At 39.5% G+C, this 25,532-nt stretch overlaps 2 protein-coding genes across 2 annotated transcripts in view; both read left to right on the top strand.

The window, feature by feature from the left end:
• The window catches only part of LOC124129052 (sodium- and chloride-dependent glycine transporter 1-like), a 54,238-nt gene extending 41,423 nt beyond the window's left edge, over positions 1-12,815 (top strand). The window contains exons 11-14 of the mRNA XM_048390121.1: positions 9,198-9,297; positions 10,043-10,143; positions 10,608-10,781; positions 12,201-12,815. Of these exons, the coding sequence (XP_048246078.1) occupies positions 9,198-9,297; positions 10,043-10,143; positions 10,608-10,781; positions 12,201-12,335 (510 nt within the window). The 3' untranslated portion in view covers positions 12,336-12,815. The remainder of the gene's footprint in view (positions 1-9,197; positions 9,298-10,042; positions 10,144-10,607; positions 10,782-12,200) is intronic.
• A 4,296-nt stretch (positions 12,816-17,111) lies between these two features.
• Positions 17,112-25,051, top strand: LOC124129053. The gene is made up of 6 exons (XM_046492526.2): positions 17,112-17,181; positions 21,901-22,089; positions 22,875-23,114; positions 23,904-23,933; positions 24,273-24,419; positions 24,867-25,051. The coding sequence occupies exons 1-6, from the start codon at positions 17,118-17,120 to the stop codon at positions 24,947-24,949; spliced, it is 753 nt and encodes a 250-aa protein (XP_046348482.2). The 5' UTR covers positions 17,112-17,117; the 3' UTR covers positions 24,950-25,051.
• The last annotated feature ends 481 nt before the right edge of the window (positions 25,052-25,532 follow it).

The raw sequence follows: 25,532 nt of genomic DNA, 5'->3' as shown, positions 1-25,532 counted from the left end.
GGGTGGTCAGGCTCGCTGACTTGGTTGATGCATGTCATCGTATCTCAATTGCGTGGATCGGTGGTCGTGATATCAATCACTGGATTGTCTGGTCCAGACTCGATTATTTACAGACAACCGTCATATAACTGGAATATTGCTACGTGCGGCGTTACACAAAGAACAACAAAAACAGAAAAAACGGATCCTACTTATTTTGTGGATACCATAACAATTAATCACACCAATAGATCGTTTGAGCTAGCTAAATATAAAAAAATAGGCGATAGTCATATTTCCCTCTGTTGGTCCCACGTGAAATGTTCTTCATGAATACTGTAAATCATGGAATTAACGCAATAATAAGTCAGCACATTAATGCGAGTATAGAAGAACCCTGGCCTCAAATGCGTCATGACATTTATGAGAGTAGCCTTGCAAAAAGCACTGTAGTCATAAAAACGATTTTTACATATATAAATACATACAGAGGAAATGCTTAGCATTTTTCTTTTAAGGAAGAATGTGGGACTTGCTTAATACATATGTATGTGGACATATATGTATGATTGTACATTTGGATGAATATAGATATACCTCCTTATAGATAGTGATCGTAGATGATTGTAGAACGTGCACGAAGAAAATGGAATAATTATGTGAGTAATCGGGTAAATACCACGTTTAGCAATATTCAGCCATGTTGCGATATTGGTTTCCAACATACAAGACGGACCATGAAATTATGACTTGAATTTGGACCTGGCTTTCTGGTGTGATGTAACACCCCATAATCTAATGTAGAAAAAGAGCTAAAAGCACGAATAAAGATCACGAGATGAAACTTATGTATACATCTGGGGATATATTTGCGTAGTATTACTACGTTAATTCATCAGTATATATATGTATTTTGCGCAAAGGATATTATAGATCGACGCTGAAATGCGCATATAACCTATTCACCAGTGCTGTAATATTTAATTCATTTGTCTTTTGATACATATAGATAGGAACATGGAGAGGCTGTCTGAAGAAATATAGACATGCATAGGATCTTTTGGATAGTTGTACTTCACGGTTAGACAAACGCTTAGTCCCTGAAAATACATTATTTTGGTTAAAACGAGAAACTATATTTAAATTTAAAAGGAGCCCAAGTGAGATGGAAATTTCAGCCTGAACCCGTTGAACATCTAGGCTTGTTTCATTTTGGGCTATAAGCATTGCAGTAAGGCCTGGGCGGAAGGGAAAATAATATGGTCCAGGGACTGTGAGACAAACTGCATCACGGTCTGTATCGCCGTCATGATCTTTAGAGCTACAAAATTAGAGCCATCTGAGACAGCCACTCGACACCTGTTTGCACCCATCAGATACCAGTCACTACTGTCACTACTCCTCTCTCCAAACGAAAAAAACCCCGAAAAATGTCGGAAGTGTATATTTTTAATCCTTCTAATTTACTATTTAGATACATGATTTAACGTAAAAGTAATTATATAGATATGTGATGCTGGTACCGTTTTGTCGCCATTGTGTAGCTATTGTGGAGTTATTATGAATATCAAATACATGTCTTGAAATATAGACTTGTAAAAGAGTTAATCAAAGAACCATATGCAGCCATTTAATTGTCGTGTATGGATATATTATCCACTTACTTATACACACTTATTATGGACATATACAGAATTTCATTGTACCTTATTATTGAAAAAATACCCGTGAAGATCCGGGTTAGAATAGTCCTTCATCAACCCATGCTTGTACTAAGGCGACTAACGTAATCGGGTGGTTAGGCTCGCTGACTTGGTTGATGCATGTCATCATATCCCAATTGCGTAGATCGGTGCTCTTGATGTCAATAACTGGATTATTTACAAACCGCCGTCATATAGCTGGTATATTGTTGAGTGCGGCAAACAAACAATCAAACAAAAACCACTATTAAGGAAGAGTGCAGGGCGACTTGCTTTATACATATATATGTGGACATACATGTATATGTACGGACATTTGGATGATATAGATATACCTCCTTAAAGATAGTATTCGAAGATGACTGTAGAAAATGGAATAATTATGTTAGTAATCGGGTTAATACCACGTTTAGCAATATTCAGCCATATTGCGATATTGGTTCCAAACATACAAGACGGACCATGAAATTATGACTTGAATTTGGACCTGGCTTTCTGGTGTGATGTAACACCCCATATTCTCCGGTAGAAAAAAGCTTAAAGCACGAATAAAGATCACGAGATGTTACTGATGTATACATCTTGACATATATTTGCGTACTATTACTACGTTAATTCATCAGCATATATGTATTTTGCATAAAAGGATATTGTAGGATCGACGCTGACATGCGCATACCACCTATTCACCAGTGCTGTAATATTTAATTCATTTCTTTTGACACATATCGACACGAGAAACTATATCTAAATTTAAAAGGAGCCCAAGTGGGATGGAAATTTCAGCCTGAACCTGTTGAACATCTAGGCTTGTTTCATTTTGGGCTATAGCATTGCCGTAAGGCCTGGGCGGAAGGGAACACCTGTTTGCACCCATCAGATACCAATCACAACTTCTCTCTCCAAACGAAAACAAAATACGAAAATGTCGGAAGTGTATCCTTCCAATTTTCTATTTAGATACATGTTTTATTTCAAGATAATGTCAATCTAGAGCATACTAGATGAATAAATAACCAAAAGATTATGTAAGTTAAGTGTGGAGTATGGCCACGGCTTTATTCATGAAATTACAGGGGGATGATATTTTGCATAACCCTGCAGGTTGGGCGAACCAAAATCACTGAATGCCGGCCCGAAGGCAATAGGACAAACAGAAAGCGCGACTCGAGAGGATAAACACATAACGAGTCATCAAAAGGCAAAATGACTTTGATCCCCCCAGGGTACACCAAAGGAGGTCAACCAGCGTGTCATTAAGCAAGCTAGGCCCTCGCGGGTAGCACTCATCGAAGGCCTCCGGAAATTACTATGCCCAACCCGCAAGTATTACGCCGCGATGTCACGCATGGCGTTGGATGAACCTCACCTCGGTGACTGAATTGAGTCCTGCTGCCGTGACTGAAGCAGAACTGAAATTTGGCTTGATACCCCTGTGATCATCCACAACAACCTGAAACAGCAAAATTTCTAGGCAGAAATTGTAACTTACTAACCTTCATAAGGTATATACTTTAATCATGTAGCTCATGACATGTCTGCAATATAAATATAAACTTTTAAGCTATAATAAGGGTGGGTATCGGGAGGGGGGAAAACAGTTTGCCTGTAATGACCCCCGAAAGCGAAAGGCAGAGGGGAATTCCTTCACATTAAAGGTTTACTTCAGTTATCTCCCTTTGCCATGCTACTAATGTATAACCTGAATAATCTCATGGGAGCCGGCCTGTAATGCAAAATTATAGCTTGTAGACCCGAGTAACCTCCCTTAGCTTGCAACATAAATACTATAGTGCACAAATTAAATGATGGGTCACCTATCCCAGGATTGCCGAACTGAAATAAACCATTTTATCCTGTAAAGATAAAATTAATTAACTTTAAAGTAATTATATGGATCTCATGTATTATTGGTATCTGTGATGCTGGTACCGTTTTGTCGCCATTGTGTAGATTTTGTGGATTTATTATGAATATCAAATACATGTCTTGAAATATGGACTTGTAAAAGAGTTCATCAAAGAACCATATGCAGCCGTTTAATTGGCGTGTATGGATATATTATCCATTTACTGATACACACTTATTATGGACATATACAGAATTTCATTGTACCTTATTATTAAAAACATTACCCGTGAAGATCCGGGTTAGAATAGGCCTTCCACAACCCATGCTTGTTCGAAGGCGACTAACATGATCGGGTGGTTAGGCTCGCTAACTTGGTTGATGCATGTCATCGTATCCCAATTGCGTAGATCGGTGCTCTTGGTGATGATAACTGGATTGTCTGGTCCAGACTGGATTATTTACGAACCACCGTCATATAGCTGGTATATTGCTGAGTTCGGCGTTAAACAACAAACAAACAAAATCTATTATTAAACACCTTCCAACAATGAAAAATTAAACTTATATATCTATATATTCTGTTATATTTATAACATAATTTGATTCATAATTTAATTATTGCGTTTCTTTCTTCCCTGTCATTCAATGTACATGTTCAACCCCCTAAACTTTTACTATTTCATTTTTCACAAATGGCTACGTTAATGAGTTGCCTAGATATTTCTGTTTATCTAATTCATAATACGAAATTGATAATTCATTTATCACAGTATAGATCATATTCGTTTATATCACTATCTGATGCTAAGGTTTTATTGCAGAAATTATAATTAATTCAAAATGTAGAAAGATACACAATTTGCCATTATTTGACTTTTAAACTGTACAAAGTATAATATAATGATCAGAATGCCTGTAACGGGTAGTATTTAAGAAAGAAATATGTGTCGATAAGTCCCATTTTTCAGATATGCCCTTCAGTAGTATTATTGTATATCTCCAAAGAGAGGTTTACATTGTAGTTATCATAATTTGTGGATAATTCAAAAAGCAACATAGAAAATATATATGCTACCATGACGAAAGAATACAGAGTATACATAACTCGCAATTATCCAAAAGAGATTTCAAATCACAATAACATATCTGATATAAAGAGAGGTGGTAATGATTTAATCTCTACATTGTGCCCTTGTTCGTGAGCCCTTGTTCTATTCAGCAAACAGCCCCAAACCGAAACTCCACAACATATCTGATAACACTGATTCAGGCTGTCCCAGTTCTCCATGCGATACTGACGCCCGTTCGCCTATATTTAAAAGGAATCCAGCTCAAGACTAGAACGATTTGGCAAGCCTAGATTGCCTCAATTCTATCCATGAAAGTAAGCATTAATAAAAAAATATTGTTCTTGTATGCTTCAGATTATATTTTGTAGAGACATATTTTATATTTTAACTAGGAAAATTGTACTGACACCGGCGCTGCCCCTATTGAAGCTATTTATAAGAATTTCGAATTGTCGTCCATCGTTCGATGTCAATACATCGATGACAAGTGAGGATATCATAAAGTAATCGTTGATGCCGCGCTACACTATAATAAAAATTATAATCAAGTTGACTGGTGTGTACATTACTACAGTGAACATGTACATGATCATGCCCTAATAATCAAATGCCGTAATGTCAAATACTAATATATTATTGTGTGATGAATTTAACTGGATCAGTGGTAACATGTGATATTAATATTCCATCAATTTCTCTCCTGGTTGGTCCATCCATGTCTACAAAATGAACATAATACAATAAAAATGGAGCCTAGAACAATTCTTAATTTCAGGCTAGGGCTGTGGAAATCTAGACTTTCCCAATCATTATAGATTTGAGTTGGTCTCATTTTTTACATTATTCTCTCGGGTCAACGCCACAGCTCATATCATACACTAACAAGACCAGATTGCCCCCCGCCGGAGCGCCTGGATTTTGGTTATATCATCTAACATGGCCAACTCTGCTCTTAAGTAAACAAGAACCTAATCAGCGAGGGGTCCTTTATCATCCCTATGTGACTTCTTACAAAAATCTGATATCTCTTCCCAAAGACCTGGTTAATAATATATTTTCTGCTGATTATTCGAAACAGAGTGAGTGAGTTGGTACTACATATGTTTACGGTTCTATTTTAAATGACTGCAGCGCTCCATTATGAAAACAAATTGTTTTAACGCCGCTCTCAGCAGTATTCCAGTGATATATGACGCCGGTCTGTTGTATATGAAATAAATGCAAATTGAATCTTGAATCTTGAAAGTTGTAACATTTCCGCTAATAAGTATCACATGCAGTATACAGTATATCAACTGCAATATACTGTATACAACATTCAGTATACAGTGTGTCGCGAGCTCTGCGCTGGGCTGGAGCACACATTTCCTACCCCTCTCCCTTCGGCAAACACCTCATGAGGGTTGCAACGAGGTCACAGGTCAGGCGTGCACTCGTCAGTTGTCTAATGCGGTCAAGAGTAAGATCTTCCGGAAGACCACTGCACTAGAGGTATGTGGATTGTTGATGAGGTACTACGTGTTTGGAACTGGGAGTCGAAGACTAAGCACTTTTAGAGAAGAACTCACAATAAAACGTTATGGACTCGCGGACGGACTTGTGTTTTCATTTCAAGACTTACATGTATCAGGTTGAACTTCTACGACAGATGTAACTTGGTTACCGCTTCCTAACTGTAGCATTAACTAAACTTTACGCCTTTTATACACATTTGTGATGGGGCGACAATGCGACAACGAGACATATTTTGACCTTGAAAATGTCGCGTTACGGCATCGTCGACCTTTTGTAAAATAAAGAAAAGGATTATTCAAAGAGCGACAATGCAAACACGCGACAATGCGACAAATGGCCAATTGTCGCGCTTTTGTTAATTTTGACACGTTTTGCTTGTTTTTGTAAGGGCGTCAATGCGACAATGCGACAATGTCCCTTCCATAGTGATCCGTGCAAATAAAACTGAGTTATGAAATAGAAGTCTGACATGCCAATTAAAAGATAAAGTGTTGCAGCTTCTGATTTCATAGATCTTCAAGATGGATTATCAATAATGGGATGGGTGATGAGTTCAACTGCATGCCGAGTCTATACGTTGTGATTAACAATAATGCTCCGAGTCAATACATTTTGAGGGGCGGTCGGGTAGCCTAGTGGTTAAAGCGTTCGCTCGTCACGCCGAAGACCCGGGTTCGATTCCCGACATGGGTACAATGTGTGAAGCCCATTTCTGGTGTCCCCCGCCGTGATATTGCTGGAATATTGCTAAAAGCGGCGTAAAACGATACTCACTCACTCAATACATTTTGTCAAAATGTATGACATGTATTACGTGAATGAACATATTGTTTATACTCGTCCATGTTTTTGACGGACAATATAATTTACATGCTCGGTAAAAGTGAGGACGGGCATCATTGTGTGTTTCCGTGCTTTGTTCAGGTGAACAATTGACTTGTCCTTGCATGTGTTTGTGACGGGTGCCACTTGTGTGGCAGGATACGCTCACCTTTTCCCGAACACCCGTTGGATGGCCTGAACCAATTCGGATTTTAATCCACCATCAGTCTGTACACCGTGATATAACTGAAATACAGTTGAAAATTGTGTTTAATGCGATAACCGTAGTGTGTAACTGCAACTGTTCAAACGTTGTGCAGTGCTGTTATGTAATATGTAAAAGAAAGCATATTCAATTATCCAATTGATTTGAATAGTGCGTCAGTGTATTTTATGAACGCCCCAAACCGTAATTTAAACACATATAATAACAGATCATATACACGCATGGTGCCTTGACTTACTGCTAACTTTAATAGGCCATCCCGGAATGAAATAGTTCCCCCCCCCCCCCATGTTTTAGTATGTTTACAAGAAATATATTCCAAACAATATCCTCATTAGATGAGAATTACCTCAGTAAGTCAATTACAATGACAGAGCGTCGTAATACATTTACATCAAGTACAATACGTCAAAATGGCCGACACCATAAACGTGACGGGAGATATTTCCGAAGTTGTTAATTAACCAGTGGCTATTTCAAGCCTTTGTCATCACTGATCAATTGGCCGATCGTTGAAAGGTGATTTTAAAGATGTGTCAAATAGATACTAAGGTAAATTCATAGATTGCTGTAGATTGTCACTACGATAGTTTGGATGTTCTTTTCGTTTGTTTTTTCTCTGGGATGGGTTGTAGCGAGGGTATCCTTAAACGGGCATGCAACCACGCTTCTGTATGAATTCGTACCAGGGAATTCCAAGGGTTTTCCCCAAGGAATGTGGAAGTAGCCAGTGTTTACGCCATTTCAAGAATACAGTCACGTGAAGAGCGTCATGTGACCGACCTCTCGTCCTAGTCGTATATCTTGTAAACTTCACATTAAAAAAATAGTTATTATTATAACCAAATGAAATACAACCCATTATTCGATAGGGGTAACTGTTCATAGCCGAGGGATATGTTACCACAATAAACTTGGTAACATTGTTTGGTTTGACTTCTTGGCGCGTGCCTGAATTCCATTAACATGTAACATATCCTAAAACTAGCTTATCAGCAAATCTCGCTGCACTGCGCGCGACAGATACTAGAGCAAGGCATGCCAGAAATCGAAACCTAAAGCTTTCGAAAGGAAGCCTTAGGAATCACGTGCGTTGGGGGACCAGCGCCATCTGATTGGCCGTTAACAGGTGTACAAGGCGGAGCAAAAAGCATTGTTTTTCCGTCGATTTTTCGCTTGAAAAACTCGACCCTTTTCTGCACACTTTCTAGACGCTCACTAATTAATCAATTTTAATGAATTTTTAGTCGTTTTTCCGTCCAATGACCATATACGGAAAAAATGTGCAGTGATTCCTGTTAGCAAACCCGGTTACTCTCCCAATGTCAGTCAACAGATTGAGAGGTACCGAACCTAAGGCACCGAAAACAACGGGGAGTCGGACAACTTGGTACTTGGGTTGCAGGCGTCACATTTTGAAAGCGAGGTCCGTATATTTGCCATGTTTTTCTTGAATCTTATCAAAAACATTAGTGTCAAAAGGGACAGAAAATTCAATAATATATATATGATTTCATTGGATTTATAAAAAAGGACAAGATCAAATTTGTTGGCCTGGATCCGTCAAAGGCTGTAAATTGGCCTATTCCAAAGACTTTTGTGTTTGTCTTTTTCCATGTCGTCCTCTACATATTCCGGCTCGTACCATGGGTGGACCAGTGTGTCAAAACCACAAGCATGACGAAGACGGTAATACAATATCGAGCTACACCATCATGTCGCTTAAGATACTGTATTTGTGCCAAAGCTGGGCATCCACTGACAATGTGTTCGACATTCCCATTACGTTCATTAGATATTTACCTTTTCATATTTTCATTTTGATGCAAAATCACACATTGACGGTTTCGAGAGGGAAGTGACTGGTTCTGAGCAGCGACCAGAAAGCCTTCGGTTTCACTTTTCAGGTCAGCCGACCTCATCCAAGCGAAGGACTCTGCAGCGTTGCTGATCTTCTCAACACACTGCACATAAAACTCGATGCAGTGGTCGTTCCGATTATTATTAATATTGTTATTATTATTATTCCAGGGAGGCCCCTACATCTTTCAACTCCTTGACTGGTACATAAGTGCTTTATCCGTCTTTCTGTTCTGCACACTGGAATGTGTCTCTGTGGTCTATTTTTACGGTGAGCTTCACCTCAGAGACATAGCACATAATAACATTCGCTGGCTCTGTGGCGCCACATAGTTATGTGGTGGTAGACATTTACGTTTTCGTGAGGATAGCTGTATCATGGATACCTCTGCAGCGACGGGGTGACAAGTAAACTTATTCAAGAGTCAGCTGGAGACACGAGAAACATTTTGAAAATGAAATGGAATTAGATATATTTCTTTCCATCAAATGACACAGGGACTTTTTTAAGGGAAACATTTAACCTTTTAGGCGGTTAGATATACATACAACGTACGATTATCTGTACAATTCTTAACGATATCTTTTTCATTATGTGGATTTTCTCAACCTGTCACGACGCAGATGTCTTGTGGTTCTTGAAGAGTCATTGTAAACATTCATTTCTGTTAAAAGTAGACCTCCATGCACCCAAAGCACCAACAACCCAATCACTGTAAAGCACATCTTCCGACAACGTTTTGATACTGTTAATGTCTGATCTCTTTGGAAAGGGCTCTAACCATGTGAGTTTAGCTTATTTAAAATAAATAAATCTCTGTGATAAAATCTATAGTTTTAGACTTGAATGTGATATTAGACTGAGTATTAGTGATATTAGACTGAGTGTTAGTGATATTAGACTGAGTATTAGTCGTCTACGGCACCACTGTTATTGTATTTGTACAATGTCATATATTTCTGCTGTTAGTCGCAGAAATAATCCAAATTATCGAAGTAATACTCTGAATTTCCAGGTGTAAAACAAATGGGCAAGGATGTTGAGATGATGCTTGGGAAGCCGCTTCCGACAATTGTGAAGATCCTATGGGCTTTTGTCATTCCGGCAGTGCTCCTTGTAAGTCTTTGTAGTTGGTTTTAAAATGTCTTTTTGTCACTGCAAAATTGTGTCGAACCTTTGTGGCTGGCGATCTGAAACACTCCTCATCGAGCCCTAACAGGGCACGATTTAAACAAACGTTCCTAAACGTTTTTAACACATTTTTCGCCAATAATTATAAAGTTTTAGTTACTGATAATCGACTCGTGGTCGTTGTTTATGGTAAAAATAAAGCACTGCAGGAAGAATAAACCATTCGTGGCTGCGCGCCGCATGGTTTATGCTCCCTGCAGTGTTTTATTGTACGATAAACAACGATCACGATTGCTTAAATAAATGACGAATTGTATTCTTTGGTCAATTGTCTGCACAACATTTACATTGCGAAGCATAATAGAGTTGAAAACAGGGGCTTGATGTTTTTTTTAAAGAATTCCCTCCCCAGCCAATAAGCAATTCGTGTTTCTCCCTTATTGTTTCAGATGGCCTTCCTGCTGACTCTACTGCGCTACCAACCTCCAACCTACGGCAAGTACAGTTTCCCCGGCTACGCCAGCGTCATCGGCTGGTTCATCGCGTCAGTGTCCATCATCCCACTGCCAATATACATCATTCTGGCTGTCAAGAAGCACATGGGTTCACACACATTTACAGAGGTTAGTGTCAAGTCCAGACCGCCTCAGTGGTCTAGTGGTAGAGTGTCCGCCCGGAGAGCGGAAGGTCCGGGGTTCGATCCCCGGCCGCATCATATCAAAAGACTTGAAAAGATGGTACTTGTTGTTACCCTGTCTGGCGCTCGGCATTAAGGGGCTAGAATAGGGACTAGTCGGCTCGAGTCAGTATACCGTGCTTGAGTGGGGTATTCATGTTAAACTGCGGCGTGGTATCTCAGTGAGCTAGCACTATAAATCGGCATTAGTCCGAATTAGTACAAGCACACACACACACACACACACACACACACACACACACACACACACACACACACACACACACACACACACACACACACGTGCATGCATGTCGCCATATAAGTGCAATAATCGTGGACCTCACCTAGTATCAAGTCCATGATCCCGCTGTCACTATACATCATTCTGGCTATGAAGAAGCACATTGCTTCACACATATATAAAGACGTAAGTGATCATCAGCTGTTTGGAGGCTTGCATATGTATCCCGGAAACATTCCGGGTAAGAAAAGATCCCCAGCTACCTTTGCCTGTCGTACCCGACTTAATTGATCGGTGTCGTTGTCGATTGCGTGACATCATACTCCGAGGGTCGTTGCTCATCACTGGTTGATTTGGTCCAAACTCGTTCCCCGACGTTGGTTGTAAAAAGCGGCTTTATGAATCGGTCGCTAGGACGGGTGACTTGGCTTGGATCGTTGCTAATAATACTTTTCTGGACAAGATTCCAATATTTACAGGTCACGGTCATGTAGCTGGAATATTGGTGAGCTCAACAACAAATAGACAATGATAGCACTGTTGGTCCCCCTCTGTTGGCGTGAACATGTGTCACATGCTCATGACACACAAATTAGAAGTGAGAAGAGAATGAGTTGGAAGGAACTTATTGTTAACTATATTTACCCCTATGATTGAATAGGTCCCATGCTTGTAATAGTGAGTGAGTGAGTATGGTTTTTCGCCGTTTCTAACAATATTCCAGCAGTATCACGGCGGGGGACACAGGAAAAGGGCTTCACACATTGTACCCATGTCGGGAATCGAACCCGGGTCTTCGGTGTGACGAGCGAACGCTTTAACCACTAGGCTACCCGACCACCCCCATGCTTGTAATAAGAAGCGACCAAATGGATCGGTTGGTCAGGCTATGTTCATTGGTTGATTGTGTGTCATCGTACTCTGATGGCGTATAACGTTACTCATGATATCCTCCATCTGGTTGTCCACTCCTGATTCTCTACAGACTGACTTCACTCATTGTATTTGTGTTGGGAATGGAACGCACGCCTTCGGTGTGACGAAGTAACGCATTACCCATTCCACTAGGCTGCAGCCCCAACCCTTGTGATCATATACTCGTGTACGTATGTTACCTTTCAGAGTATCCAAATGGCTCTCCGCCCCGAAGATGCATGGCGTCCATCAGATCCTCTCTACAGGAAGGCGTACAGAGAAAACCTTGTAGATGCAAAATATTCCTTTAAGGATCACATCAAAAGTGTATTTAGGAAGTAATATATAAGTAGTATCTATCAAACGCTTGTACAATGTATTTGATGGAATCATCTATTGTGCGAAACCTACATATGAACTGAAAGCCTATTATGCAAAAGTGCAATGTCATTAGGTTTTCAAAAATGCATGACTGGCTTTGCTGGAGACAAATTGCCATTACCTTGTACAAAAGGTTTTACATTTCATCTCTGTCAAAAATCATCATAATCGATATTTGTCTCATTGTCAGTGATCGCTCTAATATGCTATTCAATCCAAGCCAATGGTATCTAATATCGTTCTTTTACTTTATCAAGATGCACGATACATAATTATGCCGTGTCGAACATCCACTGACATTCATTTTTAAGCGACCATGCGGGCCACGGTTGGTCCAGTCGCACTGTCGTGTATGACTGAAACACTATTAAAAGCGACATCATACTTGTTTCTTTCTTATATTGCTGCTTATCAATATATGCCATTAAATGTTACAATTCATGTGTCAACTTTTCTCTCTGTGTCTCTCTTTACGTATCAACCACAGATTACGTACATTACATAACAACCACTGATGACGTACATTACATAACAACCACAGATTACGTACATTACATAACAACCACTGATGACGTACATTACATAACAACCACTGATGACGTACATTACATAACAACCACTGATGACGTACATTACATAACAACCATTGATGACGTACATTACATAACAACCACAGATTACGTACATTACATAACAACCACTGATGACGTACATTACATAACAACCACAGATTACGTACATTACATAACAACCACTGATGACGTACATTACATAACAACCACTGATGACGTACATTACATAACAAACACTGATGACGTACATTACGTAACAACCACAGAATACGTACATTACATAACAACCACTGATGACGTACATTACATAACAACCACATATTACGTACATTACATAACAACCACTGATGACGTACATTACATAACAACCATTAATTACGTACATTACATAACAACCATTGATGACGTACATTACATAACAACCACTGATGACGTACATTACATAACAACGACTGATAACGTTCATTACATAACAACAACTGATGACGTACATTACATGACAACCACTGATTACGTACATTACAGAACAACCATTGATGACGTACATTACATTACAACCACTGATGACGTATATTACATAACAACCATTGATGACGTACATTACATAACAACCACTGATTACGTACATAACATAACCACTGATTACGTAATAACATAACAACCATTGATGACGTTCATTACATAACAACCACTGATTACGTACATGACATAACAACCACTGATTACGTACATTACACAACAACCACTGATTACGTATATTACGTCACAACCACTGATTACGTACATTACATAACAACCACTGATTTCGTACATTACATAACAACCACTGATGACGTACATTACAAAACAACCATTGATGACGTACATTACATAACAACCACTGATTACTTCCATAACATAACCACTGATTACGTACATAACATAACAACCATTGATGACGTTCATTACATAACAACCACTGATTACGTACATTACATAACAACCACTGATGACGTACATTACACAACAACCACTGATTACGTACATTACATAACAACCACTGATGACGTACATTACATAACAACCACTGATGACGTACATTACATAACAACCACTGATGACGTACATTACATAACCACTGATGACGTACATTACATAACAACCACTGATGACGTACATTACATTACAACCACTGATTACGTACATTACATAACAACCACTGATGACGTACATTACATAACAACCACTGATGACGTACATTACATAACAACCACTGATGACGTACATTACATAACAACCACTGATGACGTACATTACATAACAACCACTGATTATGTACATTACATATCAACCACTGATGACGTACATTACATAACAACCACTGATTACGTACATTACATAACAACCACTGATTACGTACATTACATAACAACCACTGATGACGTACATTACATAACAACCACTTATTACGTTCATTACATAACAACCACTGATTACGTACATTACATATCAACCACTGATGACGTACATTACAAACAGAAGCGGCTCACAATATGAGAAGCTCCAGATTTTAAAGATTTTCTCTGAAGACCACGACCCAATCGATCGTCCATCTGTGTTGAGGTTTTGTGTACAAAAAATGTATCACGTGCATCAGCAATCTTAACAAATATTTCTCATGCAAGAGAAAACAGATGATAAGTAACTAAATATTCTATTTAAGGAATGACTTATACGTGTTGAACACAATGAAGCTAAATTGAAGTTTGAACTTGTGGGAAGTCAAAAGCGTCTTTAGTTGGGTCTGCAAGTCAACACCACGCTTCTAAACATACACGCCTTTGATATTACAATCAACTGTTCATAAAAAATCTAACTGGAGTATGTCACGTCGAAAACAAACTCCTTGTAGCGACGGATTGTTAGAGACTGTGACCTGAGCGTTTGACATTAAGTTGTTCGTCAAGGCGGGAGTCGTACAATCGAGAACAAGCAGTTGCTTGCCACGAGTGCTTGTTGGAAAGTCCTTGGCAACCCAATCTCATTATAATCAGACCTTAGTTCTCGCTACCGCTAAACAAAGATCTGAAGACATCCCATCAGGGGTCACGTCAGAACGACCTTTCATCCGACCAATCAGTGCGTCGCTTACCAGATTATGAAAGTGACAGTCGGATTGCGATTTCTAATCATGCAATCTCGAAAACTTTAACATGGGGTATTCCGAACGATAGTTACGGGTTAAACGACTGAATCATTACAATCTTGACCATCTATTAGCCATTCAAGAATGTTGTTTTTGTTCAGGTTTCAATTTTGACATCGAGAATTTGTTAAAATATGTTTCGAAGCGTAGTCGCCAATTTGAAATTTGTGCCGTAAAGCACGAGAAAGCTGCCTTCTGATTAGTCATTCCATTGGTCGGTAAGTAAACTATTAAAATCTAAAAATGAGACAACATACAAATATCATTTCCGCTTCAGAAAACTCAATCACCTGGACAGACAGAAAATCGTTGGCACTTGTCTAGTTCGGGTGTATTGCTACTCTTAAGACACACCCAACTACCTGCTAAATATTTCCACAAATCACAGTGGCTTAATTAAACCGATTCATAGTCTATGGAGTTTGGTAGGTATCAGACCAGATGTGTTTACGCAGTACAAATGAACGATATACAACGGACTAAAAGTATTACCTGCAACAAAGTATGACCAGTATTAGATTTACCTCAGGGACGTGAACTTCTGGTAAAGTCGACCCAGACATTTTTTTAGGGTGCCCGACGTTTGTTTGACAATTCTGCTACAATTGTCATTATGGAAACGTTTTTTGTCACTTTTATTTGGAATAAGGCGCCGCGATTCGCTGTGCAGAGTTGCGTCCCTTGGGCATGCCAGAAACCTATGATTGTGGTTTTCGAATCCCGATTCGCCCCGATTCTAGGTTTGTCATCATACCCGTGCTCGTGGGTTTCACCGAAGTGGTAAACGTCTGAGACCTGCATCACTCTGGGCTTTCCTCCCACATTAAGGTGACACGCCGTGATATAACTGGAATACTGTTAAAAGCGGCGTTAAACCCAACTCACTCACTCACTCACTCATACCAGAGGGAAGAAGCTGAAATCTTTGTCATGCCCAGTTCGTTCTTCAAAATGTTCTCAACTCTAGTTTGAGAGATGCCCACCGTCTTGGCTATGGTGCGTGTTGGGAGTCATATCCAGAACTCCACTGCCCACCTTTTGACAGTGGCAAAGGAAGGAAGTCATGATCAGCCTTGATAACCTGTCAGCATGAATGGCTGTTGGAGTTAGCCCTTTCAGTTGGGATACTTTGTGACGCCACGGTAGCCAATATGATGCTTGGTATACAATGTATATTTGGTTCTACTGCAGCCTGTATATATGACAAGAATTGCACTTAATACTTAATGGTAATACAAACTGTTCGTTTGTTTGTTTGCTTATTCTTGTTCATACCCGCACTCAGCAATATTCCAACTATATGACAGACGATCTGTAAATAATCGTGTCTGGCCCAGGCACCTTAAATTCGAACCAATGACAAGCTAATCCTGGTAGCTAAGGAACACCACTCTCATTACTAGGTTGTGGTGTCCTTGGTCACTGGGTCTCCCGCGCTTCAACACTCAGCATCAATACATCATGCATTGGTTCGGTAATCACGACTCCTTAATACTGATTCATGAACAGTGATTGGGATCTTTAAGTCTTCGAACATCTGGTCAGTCTTCGAATTCACAAAGATTTTGTGATTGCAGGTCCACAGCTAGCTATGCCTGTCGTTATCACCTTCAACCATAAAATTCTATCGTTTGAACCATAGTTAAGATTGCAGAACAAAGTAGTATTTGTGCCTTTCAACTCAACTGCGTCATTGTCCCTCAAAACCCCCTGAATTCATACAACAGTAGCACAGACTTGTCTTATTGGTACGGAGTGCTGATTTGTATCTTATCCCCATCAAATCATATGTGCCTTTTCATCATTCGGCTCGCAACTTTCATATTGGGAAACAAAAGTTTACTTACTTGTATATTCATGGATATGTGTTCTTGTGTGGACGCCAGGCTGGTGACATATGATTCTAATGGGCCATCAACATGCAATGTATCGAGAGTATGAAGTTGATGTATGTTAACCCATTTTGACAATACAGTGTGAGACAAGATGGCGTTGCCGCGGAGGTTGTGGTTCCTCCTGCTGTGTGCCTTGCAACCTAATGACATTAAGGGTAAGTTTTACTATCGTCTATAGCAAGCATAGAGAGAATCTCACCAGAGTGTCTTTTGATATCAAATATATCAACACGAGTTGTTAAAAGTGGGAAAACTCCGAGGCTTGCCGAGGATTTTTTCCACTTTGATCAACGAGTGTTGATATATTTGATATCAAAAGACACGAGGGTGAGATTTTATTTATCATCCAACATCATTCTTCCAACTTTTTCAGTTTGTAGACTGTAACAAGCAGTGTCTTAAGTGTAAAAAGTACTGCTAACAGCTTCAGTAGCAGAGCCATTAGTGATGTCATTTGATTGTGACGTCATTGTAACCAATGACGTCACAATGGTCTGCAAAGCATTATGATGCAATTTCATTGCAGCGATATCTACAGTGTAAATATCGCTTAATCTCACCCAAGCGATATCTCCCGTGGGAGCCAGTTTTGGATGATAAATACTGTTATCATGTTCGTATTTATATTAGATTCATTATACCCCCGACAAAATGTCGGGGGTATATAGTTATACCAAGATTCCGTCCGTCCGTCCGTCCGTCCGAAAACTTTGTCCGCGCGATTTCTCTTAAACTATTCAGTGGATTCATCTCAAACTTAGTACATATAATCTGTGTCATATGGAGGGGTGCAGTCGAAAGAAAAAAAATGTTTTTATTAATTTTCCATTTTTTTATGAATTTTTCAAACCCTAATGTCCATCTGAAGACTTTGTCTGCGCGGTTTCTCTTCAACTATTCAGTGGATTCATCTTAATCTAGTACATATAATCTGTGTCATATGGAGGGGTGCAGTCAAAGAAAAAAATTGTTTTTATCAATTTTCCATTTTTTTATGAATTGTTCAAACCCTAACGTCCGTCCGAAAACTTTTTCCGCGCGGTTTCTCTTAAACCTTTCAGTGGATTCATCTCAAACTTAGTACATATAATCTGTGTCATATGCAGTGGTGCAGTAAAAGGAATTTTTAATTTTTTTATTAATTTCCATTTTTTTATGAATTTTTCAAACCCTAACGTCCGTTCGAAAATTTTGTCCGCGCAATTTCTCTTAAACTATTCAGTGGATTCATCTCAAACTTAGTACATATAATCTGTGTCATATGGAGGGGTGCAGTCAAAAGAAAAAAAATTGTTTTTATTAATTTTCCATTTTTTTATGAATTTTTCAAACCCTAAGTTAACCCTATCCTACCCTAACCTATGTTGCGGAGATCGAATCCTAGATTCTCCTGATTATGTTACTAAGTTTGTTAGCAACATACCCATGTGCCCATGTTTGACAAAACTGTATAAGTAAATACACAGATGCAAGCTTTCCTCTATCATCAAGCGTACACATCTTGAAACTGTATAAGTAAATACACAGATGCAAGCTTTCCTCTAACATCAAGCGTACACATCTTGAAACTGTATAAGTAAATACACAGATGCAAGCTTTCCTCTAACACCAAGCGTACACATCTTGAAACTGTATAAGTAAATACACAGATGCAAGCTTTCCTCTAACATCAAGCGTACACATCTTGAAACTGTATAAGTAAATACACAGATGCAAGCTTTCCTCTAACATCAAGCGTACACATCTTGAAACTGTATAAGTAAATACACAGATGCAAGCTTTCCTCTAACACCAAGCGTACACATCTTGAAACTGTATAAGTAAATACACAGATGCAAGCTTTCCTCTAACATCAAGCGTACACATCTTGAAACTGTATAAGTAAATACACAGATGCAAGCTTTCCTCTAACATCAAGCGTACACACCTTGAAACTGTATAAGTAAATACACAGATGCAAGCTTTCCTCTAACATCAAGCGTACACATCTTGAAACTGTATAAGTAAATACACAGATGCAAGCTTTCCTCTAACACCAAGCGTACACATCTTGAAACTGTATAAGTAAATACACAGATGCAAGCTTTCCTCTAACATCAAGCGTACACATCTTGAAACTGTATAAGTAAATACACAGATGCAAGCTTTCCTCTAACATCAAGCGTACACATCTTGAAACTGTATAAATAAATACACAGATGCAAGCTTTCCTCTAACACCAAGCGTACACATCTTGAAACTGTATAAGTAAATACACAGATGCAAGCTTTCCTCTAACATCAAGCGTACATATCTTGAAACTGTATAAGTAAATACATAGATGCAAGCTTTCCTCTAACATCAAGCGTACACATCTTGAAACTGTATAAGTAAATACACAGATGCAAGCTTTCCTCTAATATCAAGCGTACACATCTTGAAACTGTATAAGTAAAATTAATACACAGATGCAAGCTTTCCTCTAACATCAAGCGTACACATCTTGAAACTGTATAAGTAAATACACAGATGCAAGCTTTCCTCTAATATCAAGCGTACACATCTTGAAACTGTATAAGTAAAATTAATACACAGATGCAAGCTTTCCTCTAACATCAAGCGTACACATCTTGAAACTGTATAAGTAAATACACAGATGCAAGCTTTCCTCTAACATCAAGCGTACACATCTTGAAATAAATGAAATACCTTTCAAAATGGCTATAAACCAAACACACTCACTCACTTATACACGAGATGGCCAACTCGTCAACCGCCAAAAGAAATGCGAATACCACAGTCACATGATGGTTGATATATGAAGACTTTCTCATAGTCAAGAGATATTAGATTGGTTCGATGCACGAACATACAAGTATACTGTGTGAACCGATGCTCATGAACGCATTACATGTGACGTCATAGATCCATGACGCGAGGTGCATCTTTTGACTCATGCGGGATTAGCGTGTAACGTTTGGAAATCATGTGCAGCATATCGTGATAAGAATAAAGACTCTGTGGTAATTTGACTGATTCTTAGTTTTGTCATTAGTTGGTACACATTGGAAACGTAAAACTTTTCGATATGTTTCGCGTTTCTTTTGGCGGTGAGTATATTACCAACATAATTAAAAATTGACTTTCACTTTGTGCTTGTTCATGTTTTGCCCTCACTCTATGAAGGTACATACTCCAATGAACTCATACAAAGTGAAAGCCAATTATTATATTTTGTATCGCTATTTGATACCTCGAGGAATGTTCTACCTAATTTCAATTAGTATATGTGCTGTATGTTTACAGCCACGCAACAACCAACTGTAACGTGGAATAAAATAGTTCATGCGAATGTATTCTCAATTTTCTCTGCAGGAACATATTTCATCATTAGATGAGAAAGGTCTCGATCTGTTAAGAACTACCTCATTTAGTCAGTCACAATGACAGCGCGTCGTAATACATTCACATCATATTCAGGACGACAAAATGGCCGACACAACAAACGTGACGGGAGAGATATCCGAAGTTGTTCATGAACCTGTGGCGTTTCAAGTGTTAGTCATCATTGATCAGTTGGCCTATCATTGAAAAGTGATAATAAAAATGTGTCAAGTAGATTTATAGATAGTTCTAGGCTGTGACTTACCAGTCCAGACACAGATCGAATCCAAAGTGTCAATGTGCATCTCAATGTTTGTTCACTGGGATGGGTCCGTTTCGTCGTTTAGGGGATATTCTTGAACGGGTATAAAGTCAAACTCTCTAACTCCCCAAATTTATTCTGAAGCGCTTATTTCAAGATTAAAAGGTCTAAGTGATCAGAAAAAACACACTTTTGTATATATATTCGTGCAAGGGAATCCCCAGGGTTTTCCTCAGGAATATGGAAGTAGTCCGTCAGTGTCAAGAATTCAATCTTGTGAAAAGCGTATGAACGTCAAAATGTGTCACACACTTATGAACGACAGTTTCGCGGTCATATGACCGACCTCTCGTCCAATGGAAAAAAACAAACCATTCACATTAAAAAGAATACATTCAGTATTTTATATGCTCACAGTAACTTTTGGTTTTAAAATGCCTGTTTGATATCCTCACGTGAGATAAGCAAACATGAACTAGCAATCAACACTAAATGTCCTCTTCCGTAGTCGGATCTTACGATAGACTCCGTGGAGATTCCGGATTAGAATTGATCCACAGCAACCTATGCTTGTCGCAATGCAGGTTTGGTTGCTTGGTTGACTGCCTGTTGCACAAATCTCTGGTGTGTCTGGTTCAGACGGTCTTACTGACAGGCCTCCCTTGAATAGGACCACCTCCGTGGTCTTGTGGTAGAGCGTCCGTCTGGAAAGCGGACGGTCCGGGGTTCGATCCCCGGCCGCGTCATACTAAAAGACGTCAAAAGATGCTACTTGCTGTTATCCTGTCTGGCATTAAGGGACTTAAGCCATGATTGGTCGGCTTGGAGTCAATATACTGCATCTGAGTGGGAATTTAATGTTAAATTGCGGCAAAGCACTGTAACTCGGCATCAGTCCGGACTTGTACAAGCAGACACACACACACACACACACACACACACACACACACACACACACACACACACACACACACACACACACACACACACACACACACACACACACACACACACACACACACACACACACACACACACATCGTTATATAAGTGCAATAATCTTGAACGCGATGTTAAACGCCATTTCACCTCACCTTTCCCTTGTATAGCTGGTATATTTCTGAGAGAATAAAACAAAGAAACACTCTCACGACAAGCACGAAGTGAATGGAGTAGTTTCCTATCTCCACGGGGGACACTTCACAGTGTAAGAGACGAACGTTTAAGTTGAGATTTGCGTCCACCACAGGAAGCAGCTGTCCAGATGACGTTGTCTCTGTCAGTGGGGGGGATTGCTTCTTCATTACAAAAGACGAGAAGACGACTTATTTATCCGCCTCAAAGTATTGCAACGCCAACCATAAGAAGACAGCTTTCCCGAAGACTCTGGCAGCTAACAACGAGCTGAAGTCACATCTTCTACGGCTAAACCCTAACTGTAAGTAGACTACAGGATTCCGGAGTTCGTGCATCGTCAACCTCACGGGTCAGTATACGCTACGTTCCCCATCACCCCTGTACGTAGGTCCATTTTGGAGTGTAGCTGCTATTTGTACCTAATTTGTGGGTAACAGCGAGTGCCAACAAGTGCAATCAGTTTTTTTGTGCAAATGACCACAAGTCTCTTGTGAGTTTGAATGTCAGTATTCATAATGTGTCGAACGTTTCCGTACAATCATCAGATTCATATGCCTTCGTTATTAGGGTCCGCTGGTCGTCAGTTTTGCATCCACATCTGATTTGTTAACACTATGTCTGAATTAAACATTGTGTCTATGATATGCCATGAATAGTTCCTTTTTGCTTTAGCTCTTTGTGCACATCATATATAAAACAACTTCTGGAAGATAGTACTGTTATTATATACAGTAAACTACGGTTATAACGAACTCAAAGGGACTACTAATTTTAGTTCGTTATAACCGTAATTCGTTATAAGCATATATACAGCATAACTACAGCATATAGTCGGGACTAAAAAGTTAGTTCGTTATATCTGTTAGTTCGTTATAAGCGTGTTCGTTATAACCGTAGTTTACTGTAACACCAACTTCACATACACAATGTAGGAAAAGATGCTTGTTCAATGCAATTTTTATATCAACATCTGAAGCATAATTATCTTTGTCAATACTTTTCAGGGACAATATATTCTTCCATAAAATCATGAAAGGGTATAGTTTGCATTTTCGTGAGCATGACACAGTCCACTCGAAACAACAGGCAGGACCGCGTCTGAATTCCGGTACTGGGTAAACATACATCGTACAGAGGAGACACCCTTCTTCCACGTTGGCAGCAGAGTTACCCAACTGCCCTACACTGACTGGGACCCAGATAAACCTGTCCCTAAGGATGAGTATGGATCTAGCAACTGTGCTGTCTTTGCCTGCTCCAATGGGCAGTACCGATGGGATGTCAATACCTGCAGCAAATCAAGACGCGTCGTTTGTGGAATGAAAGGTACCTTCGGGTCGTATAGTACCGTTATCCTTGTGCTCGAATCTATTATACACTGTAGGGGCCATTCGGACTTACGCCTGTTTTCGCAATATCGTGCGAATAAATGCGACAATGACCTGAAACCTTTTGCATTCGCTCACTTTCTAAATAAGAAACAAACAAAAGAGATTTCATAATTGAAAATCCGCGAGAAATCGAAAATCTCAAGGTATTGGTCCTGTGACTTTGTTGATTTGCTTGTCATCGAAAACGACAGTTCGTGCCGTTGCTCATTATATCAATCACAAATTTGTCTAGCCCAGACTCTATTAATTACTAGATGCCGTCCTGTAACTGGAATAGTGTGTTAAATCACCCCAAACAACTTATATTTGTCTTTGGGGAACGGGTGGTCCAGTCGTCTAAGGCGCCGCGATTCGCTGTGCAGAGTTGTGTCCCTTGGGCACGCCAGAAACCTATGATTGTGGGTTCGAATCTCGGTTCACCCCAATTATGTTTCGAGGTTTGTCAGCATCATACCCGTGCTCGTGGGTTTCATCGAAGCGGTTAACGTCTGAGACATGCATCACTTCGGGCTTTCTTCCCACATTAAGCTGACACGCCGTGATATAACTTAGTCTAGAATACTGTCAACCCAACTCACTAACTCACTTTATTTGTTTTGGCATTAAATGAAATAAAAACTTTTTTAACATAGGAGATAAAGATATGTGACACGAAGTGTGTATTTTCATATGAGATAATATCACACCTGGATCTGTACGATTAACGTATTATCTTCCTCTTCAGACTGTCCACAAGGTTGCAGCACTGCGGCTGGTGAGAACAGTCAGTAATCATATTGTAAAATGAAGGTTGCTGCAGTCTGATTCGCTGAACAACGTTGTTAAATGAAATGTCCATTGCGTTGTAATACTTTTTCCACAATCTCAAGTTTTAAAGAAAGTGTCTTTTGGCTTGGCGAAATGTAAGGCAGTTGATCAATACATTTAACAAGCAGTTAAATCACTTGCTGCCACTGTATTTAATGAATTAATCTACAGGAACATCACAACTAAATGTAACGTTGGACAATATATTTACGTCATGTTCTGCGCTACCCTATTGTAACCAAACAAAACATAACGCAAGGGTCCATGTTCTCATTTTCTTTGACAGAAACCTCGACAACTGCATCTGTTAACATCACTGCGTCTCCTAATACAACATCAACTACACAGGATGTGACAACAGTAGGGCTCACTTCTAATTCATCAATGGACACGGTGAATGTGTTGTCGAGTACAACCATGGCAACTCAATTTCGTGAGTTTATACCACACGCCCTACTTTTGCAGGAATAATGTACATAGTTGAGTGAGTGAGTGAGTTTTGTTTAACGTCCTTTTAACAGTATTTAAGTTACATCAAGGCACGGCAGCTTAATTTGGAAGAAAAGCCTAAAGTGATGCAGGTCTTTCATGAAACCCACGAACTCGGGTATAATAGTGCTGACAAACCAAGAAACATAATCAGTACTAATATGGGACTCGAACCCACGAGCCTATGTTCCTGGCACGCCTAAGGGACGCAACTCTGACAAACAAACTTCAACGCTTTGGAAGACTGAGCCAGCGTGCTCCCTTCCTACCACTAATTGAGTAAATTTACCTCTGTTACCAGGATTTACCAACGTTGGAATATATTGTTTAGAAAATACTTCTTGGTATTACGTTTTCGTAGTTATGTTTTAGCTATATTGTTTTATTTTAGACATGGGTTCAACTGCCAGTTGGTTTGAGGCATCCGTCGGGACAACCCTACTTGTGATTCAGATCTTCCATTTCAGTTCATAAAGGCAAATACAATGTACATATCTGTACACACAAAAAACATGTCCATTTCCATTTCCAGTACATTATTTTGAACTTGTGCAGTGAATGTTGATTAAACGATTCTTATCATGCTCAAATGTTGAAACATATTTTTTATTGATATTTGGATTGACAATCCCACGAAAATAGGGTTGACAAGAGGACGATTATCGACTATATCCTCAAATTGCATCAGGAAAAGATAGAGAGAGAGAGAGATAGATAGATAGAGAGAGAGAGAGAGAGAGAGAGAGAGAGAGAGAGAGAGAGAGAGAGAGAGAGAGAGAGAGAGAGAGATTGCAGAGATTAACATCGAGAGGATGGTATACTTTAGCAATACAAATTTTCTGTAAAACAACAATGATTAAAAACAAGTATAATGTATTAAGAGATGCTTAGAGGCGAAATGATTCCCCAAATGGATAGAATCTGTGAAGCCCATTGCTGCTGTCCCCCGCCGTGATGGTGGTGGTGTATCACCGCCGTGATGTTGCTTGTGTCCCCCGTCGTGATGGTGATGGTGATGGTGATGGTGTATCACCGCCGTGATGTTGCTTGTGTCCCC

The sequence above is a fragment of the Haliotis rufescens genome, unplaced genomic scaffold (genome assembly GCF_023055435.1).
Source record: "Haliotis rufescens isolate VD_foot unplaced genomic scaffold, xgHalRufe1.0.p SCAF_83, whole genome shotgun sequence".
Classification (NCBI taxonomy): domain Eukaryota; kingdom Metazoa; phylum Mollusca; class Gastropoda; order Lepetellida; family Haliotidae; genus Haliotis; species Haliotis rufescens.
This window is presented reverse-complemented; position numbering and strand designations above follow the sequence as displayed.

What these genes read in the sequence shown, in the direction of transcription:
- LOC124129053 (XM_046492526.2), top strand. Translation starts at nt 17,118, where the DNA reads ATGGCGTTGCCGCGGAGGTTGTGGTTCCTCCTGCTGTGTGCCTTGCAA. An exon ending in GCAACCTAATGACATTAAGG is followed by an intron (nt 17,182 to 21,900) that starts GTAAGTTTTACT and finishes CGTCCACCACAG; the next exon opens with GAAGCAGCTGTCCAGATGAC. An exon ending in AACCATGGCAACTCAATTTC is followed by an intron (nt 24,420 to 24,866) that starts GTGAGTTTATAC and finishes GTTTTATTTTAG; the next exon opens with ACATGGGTTCAACTGCCAGT.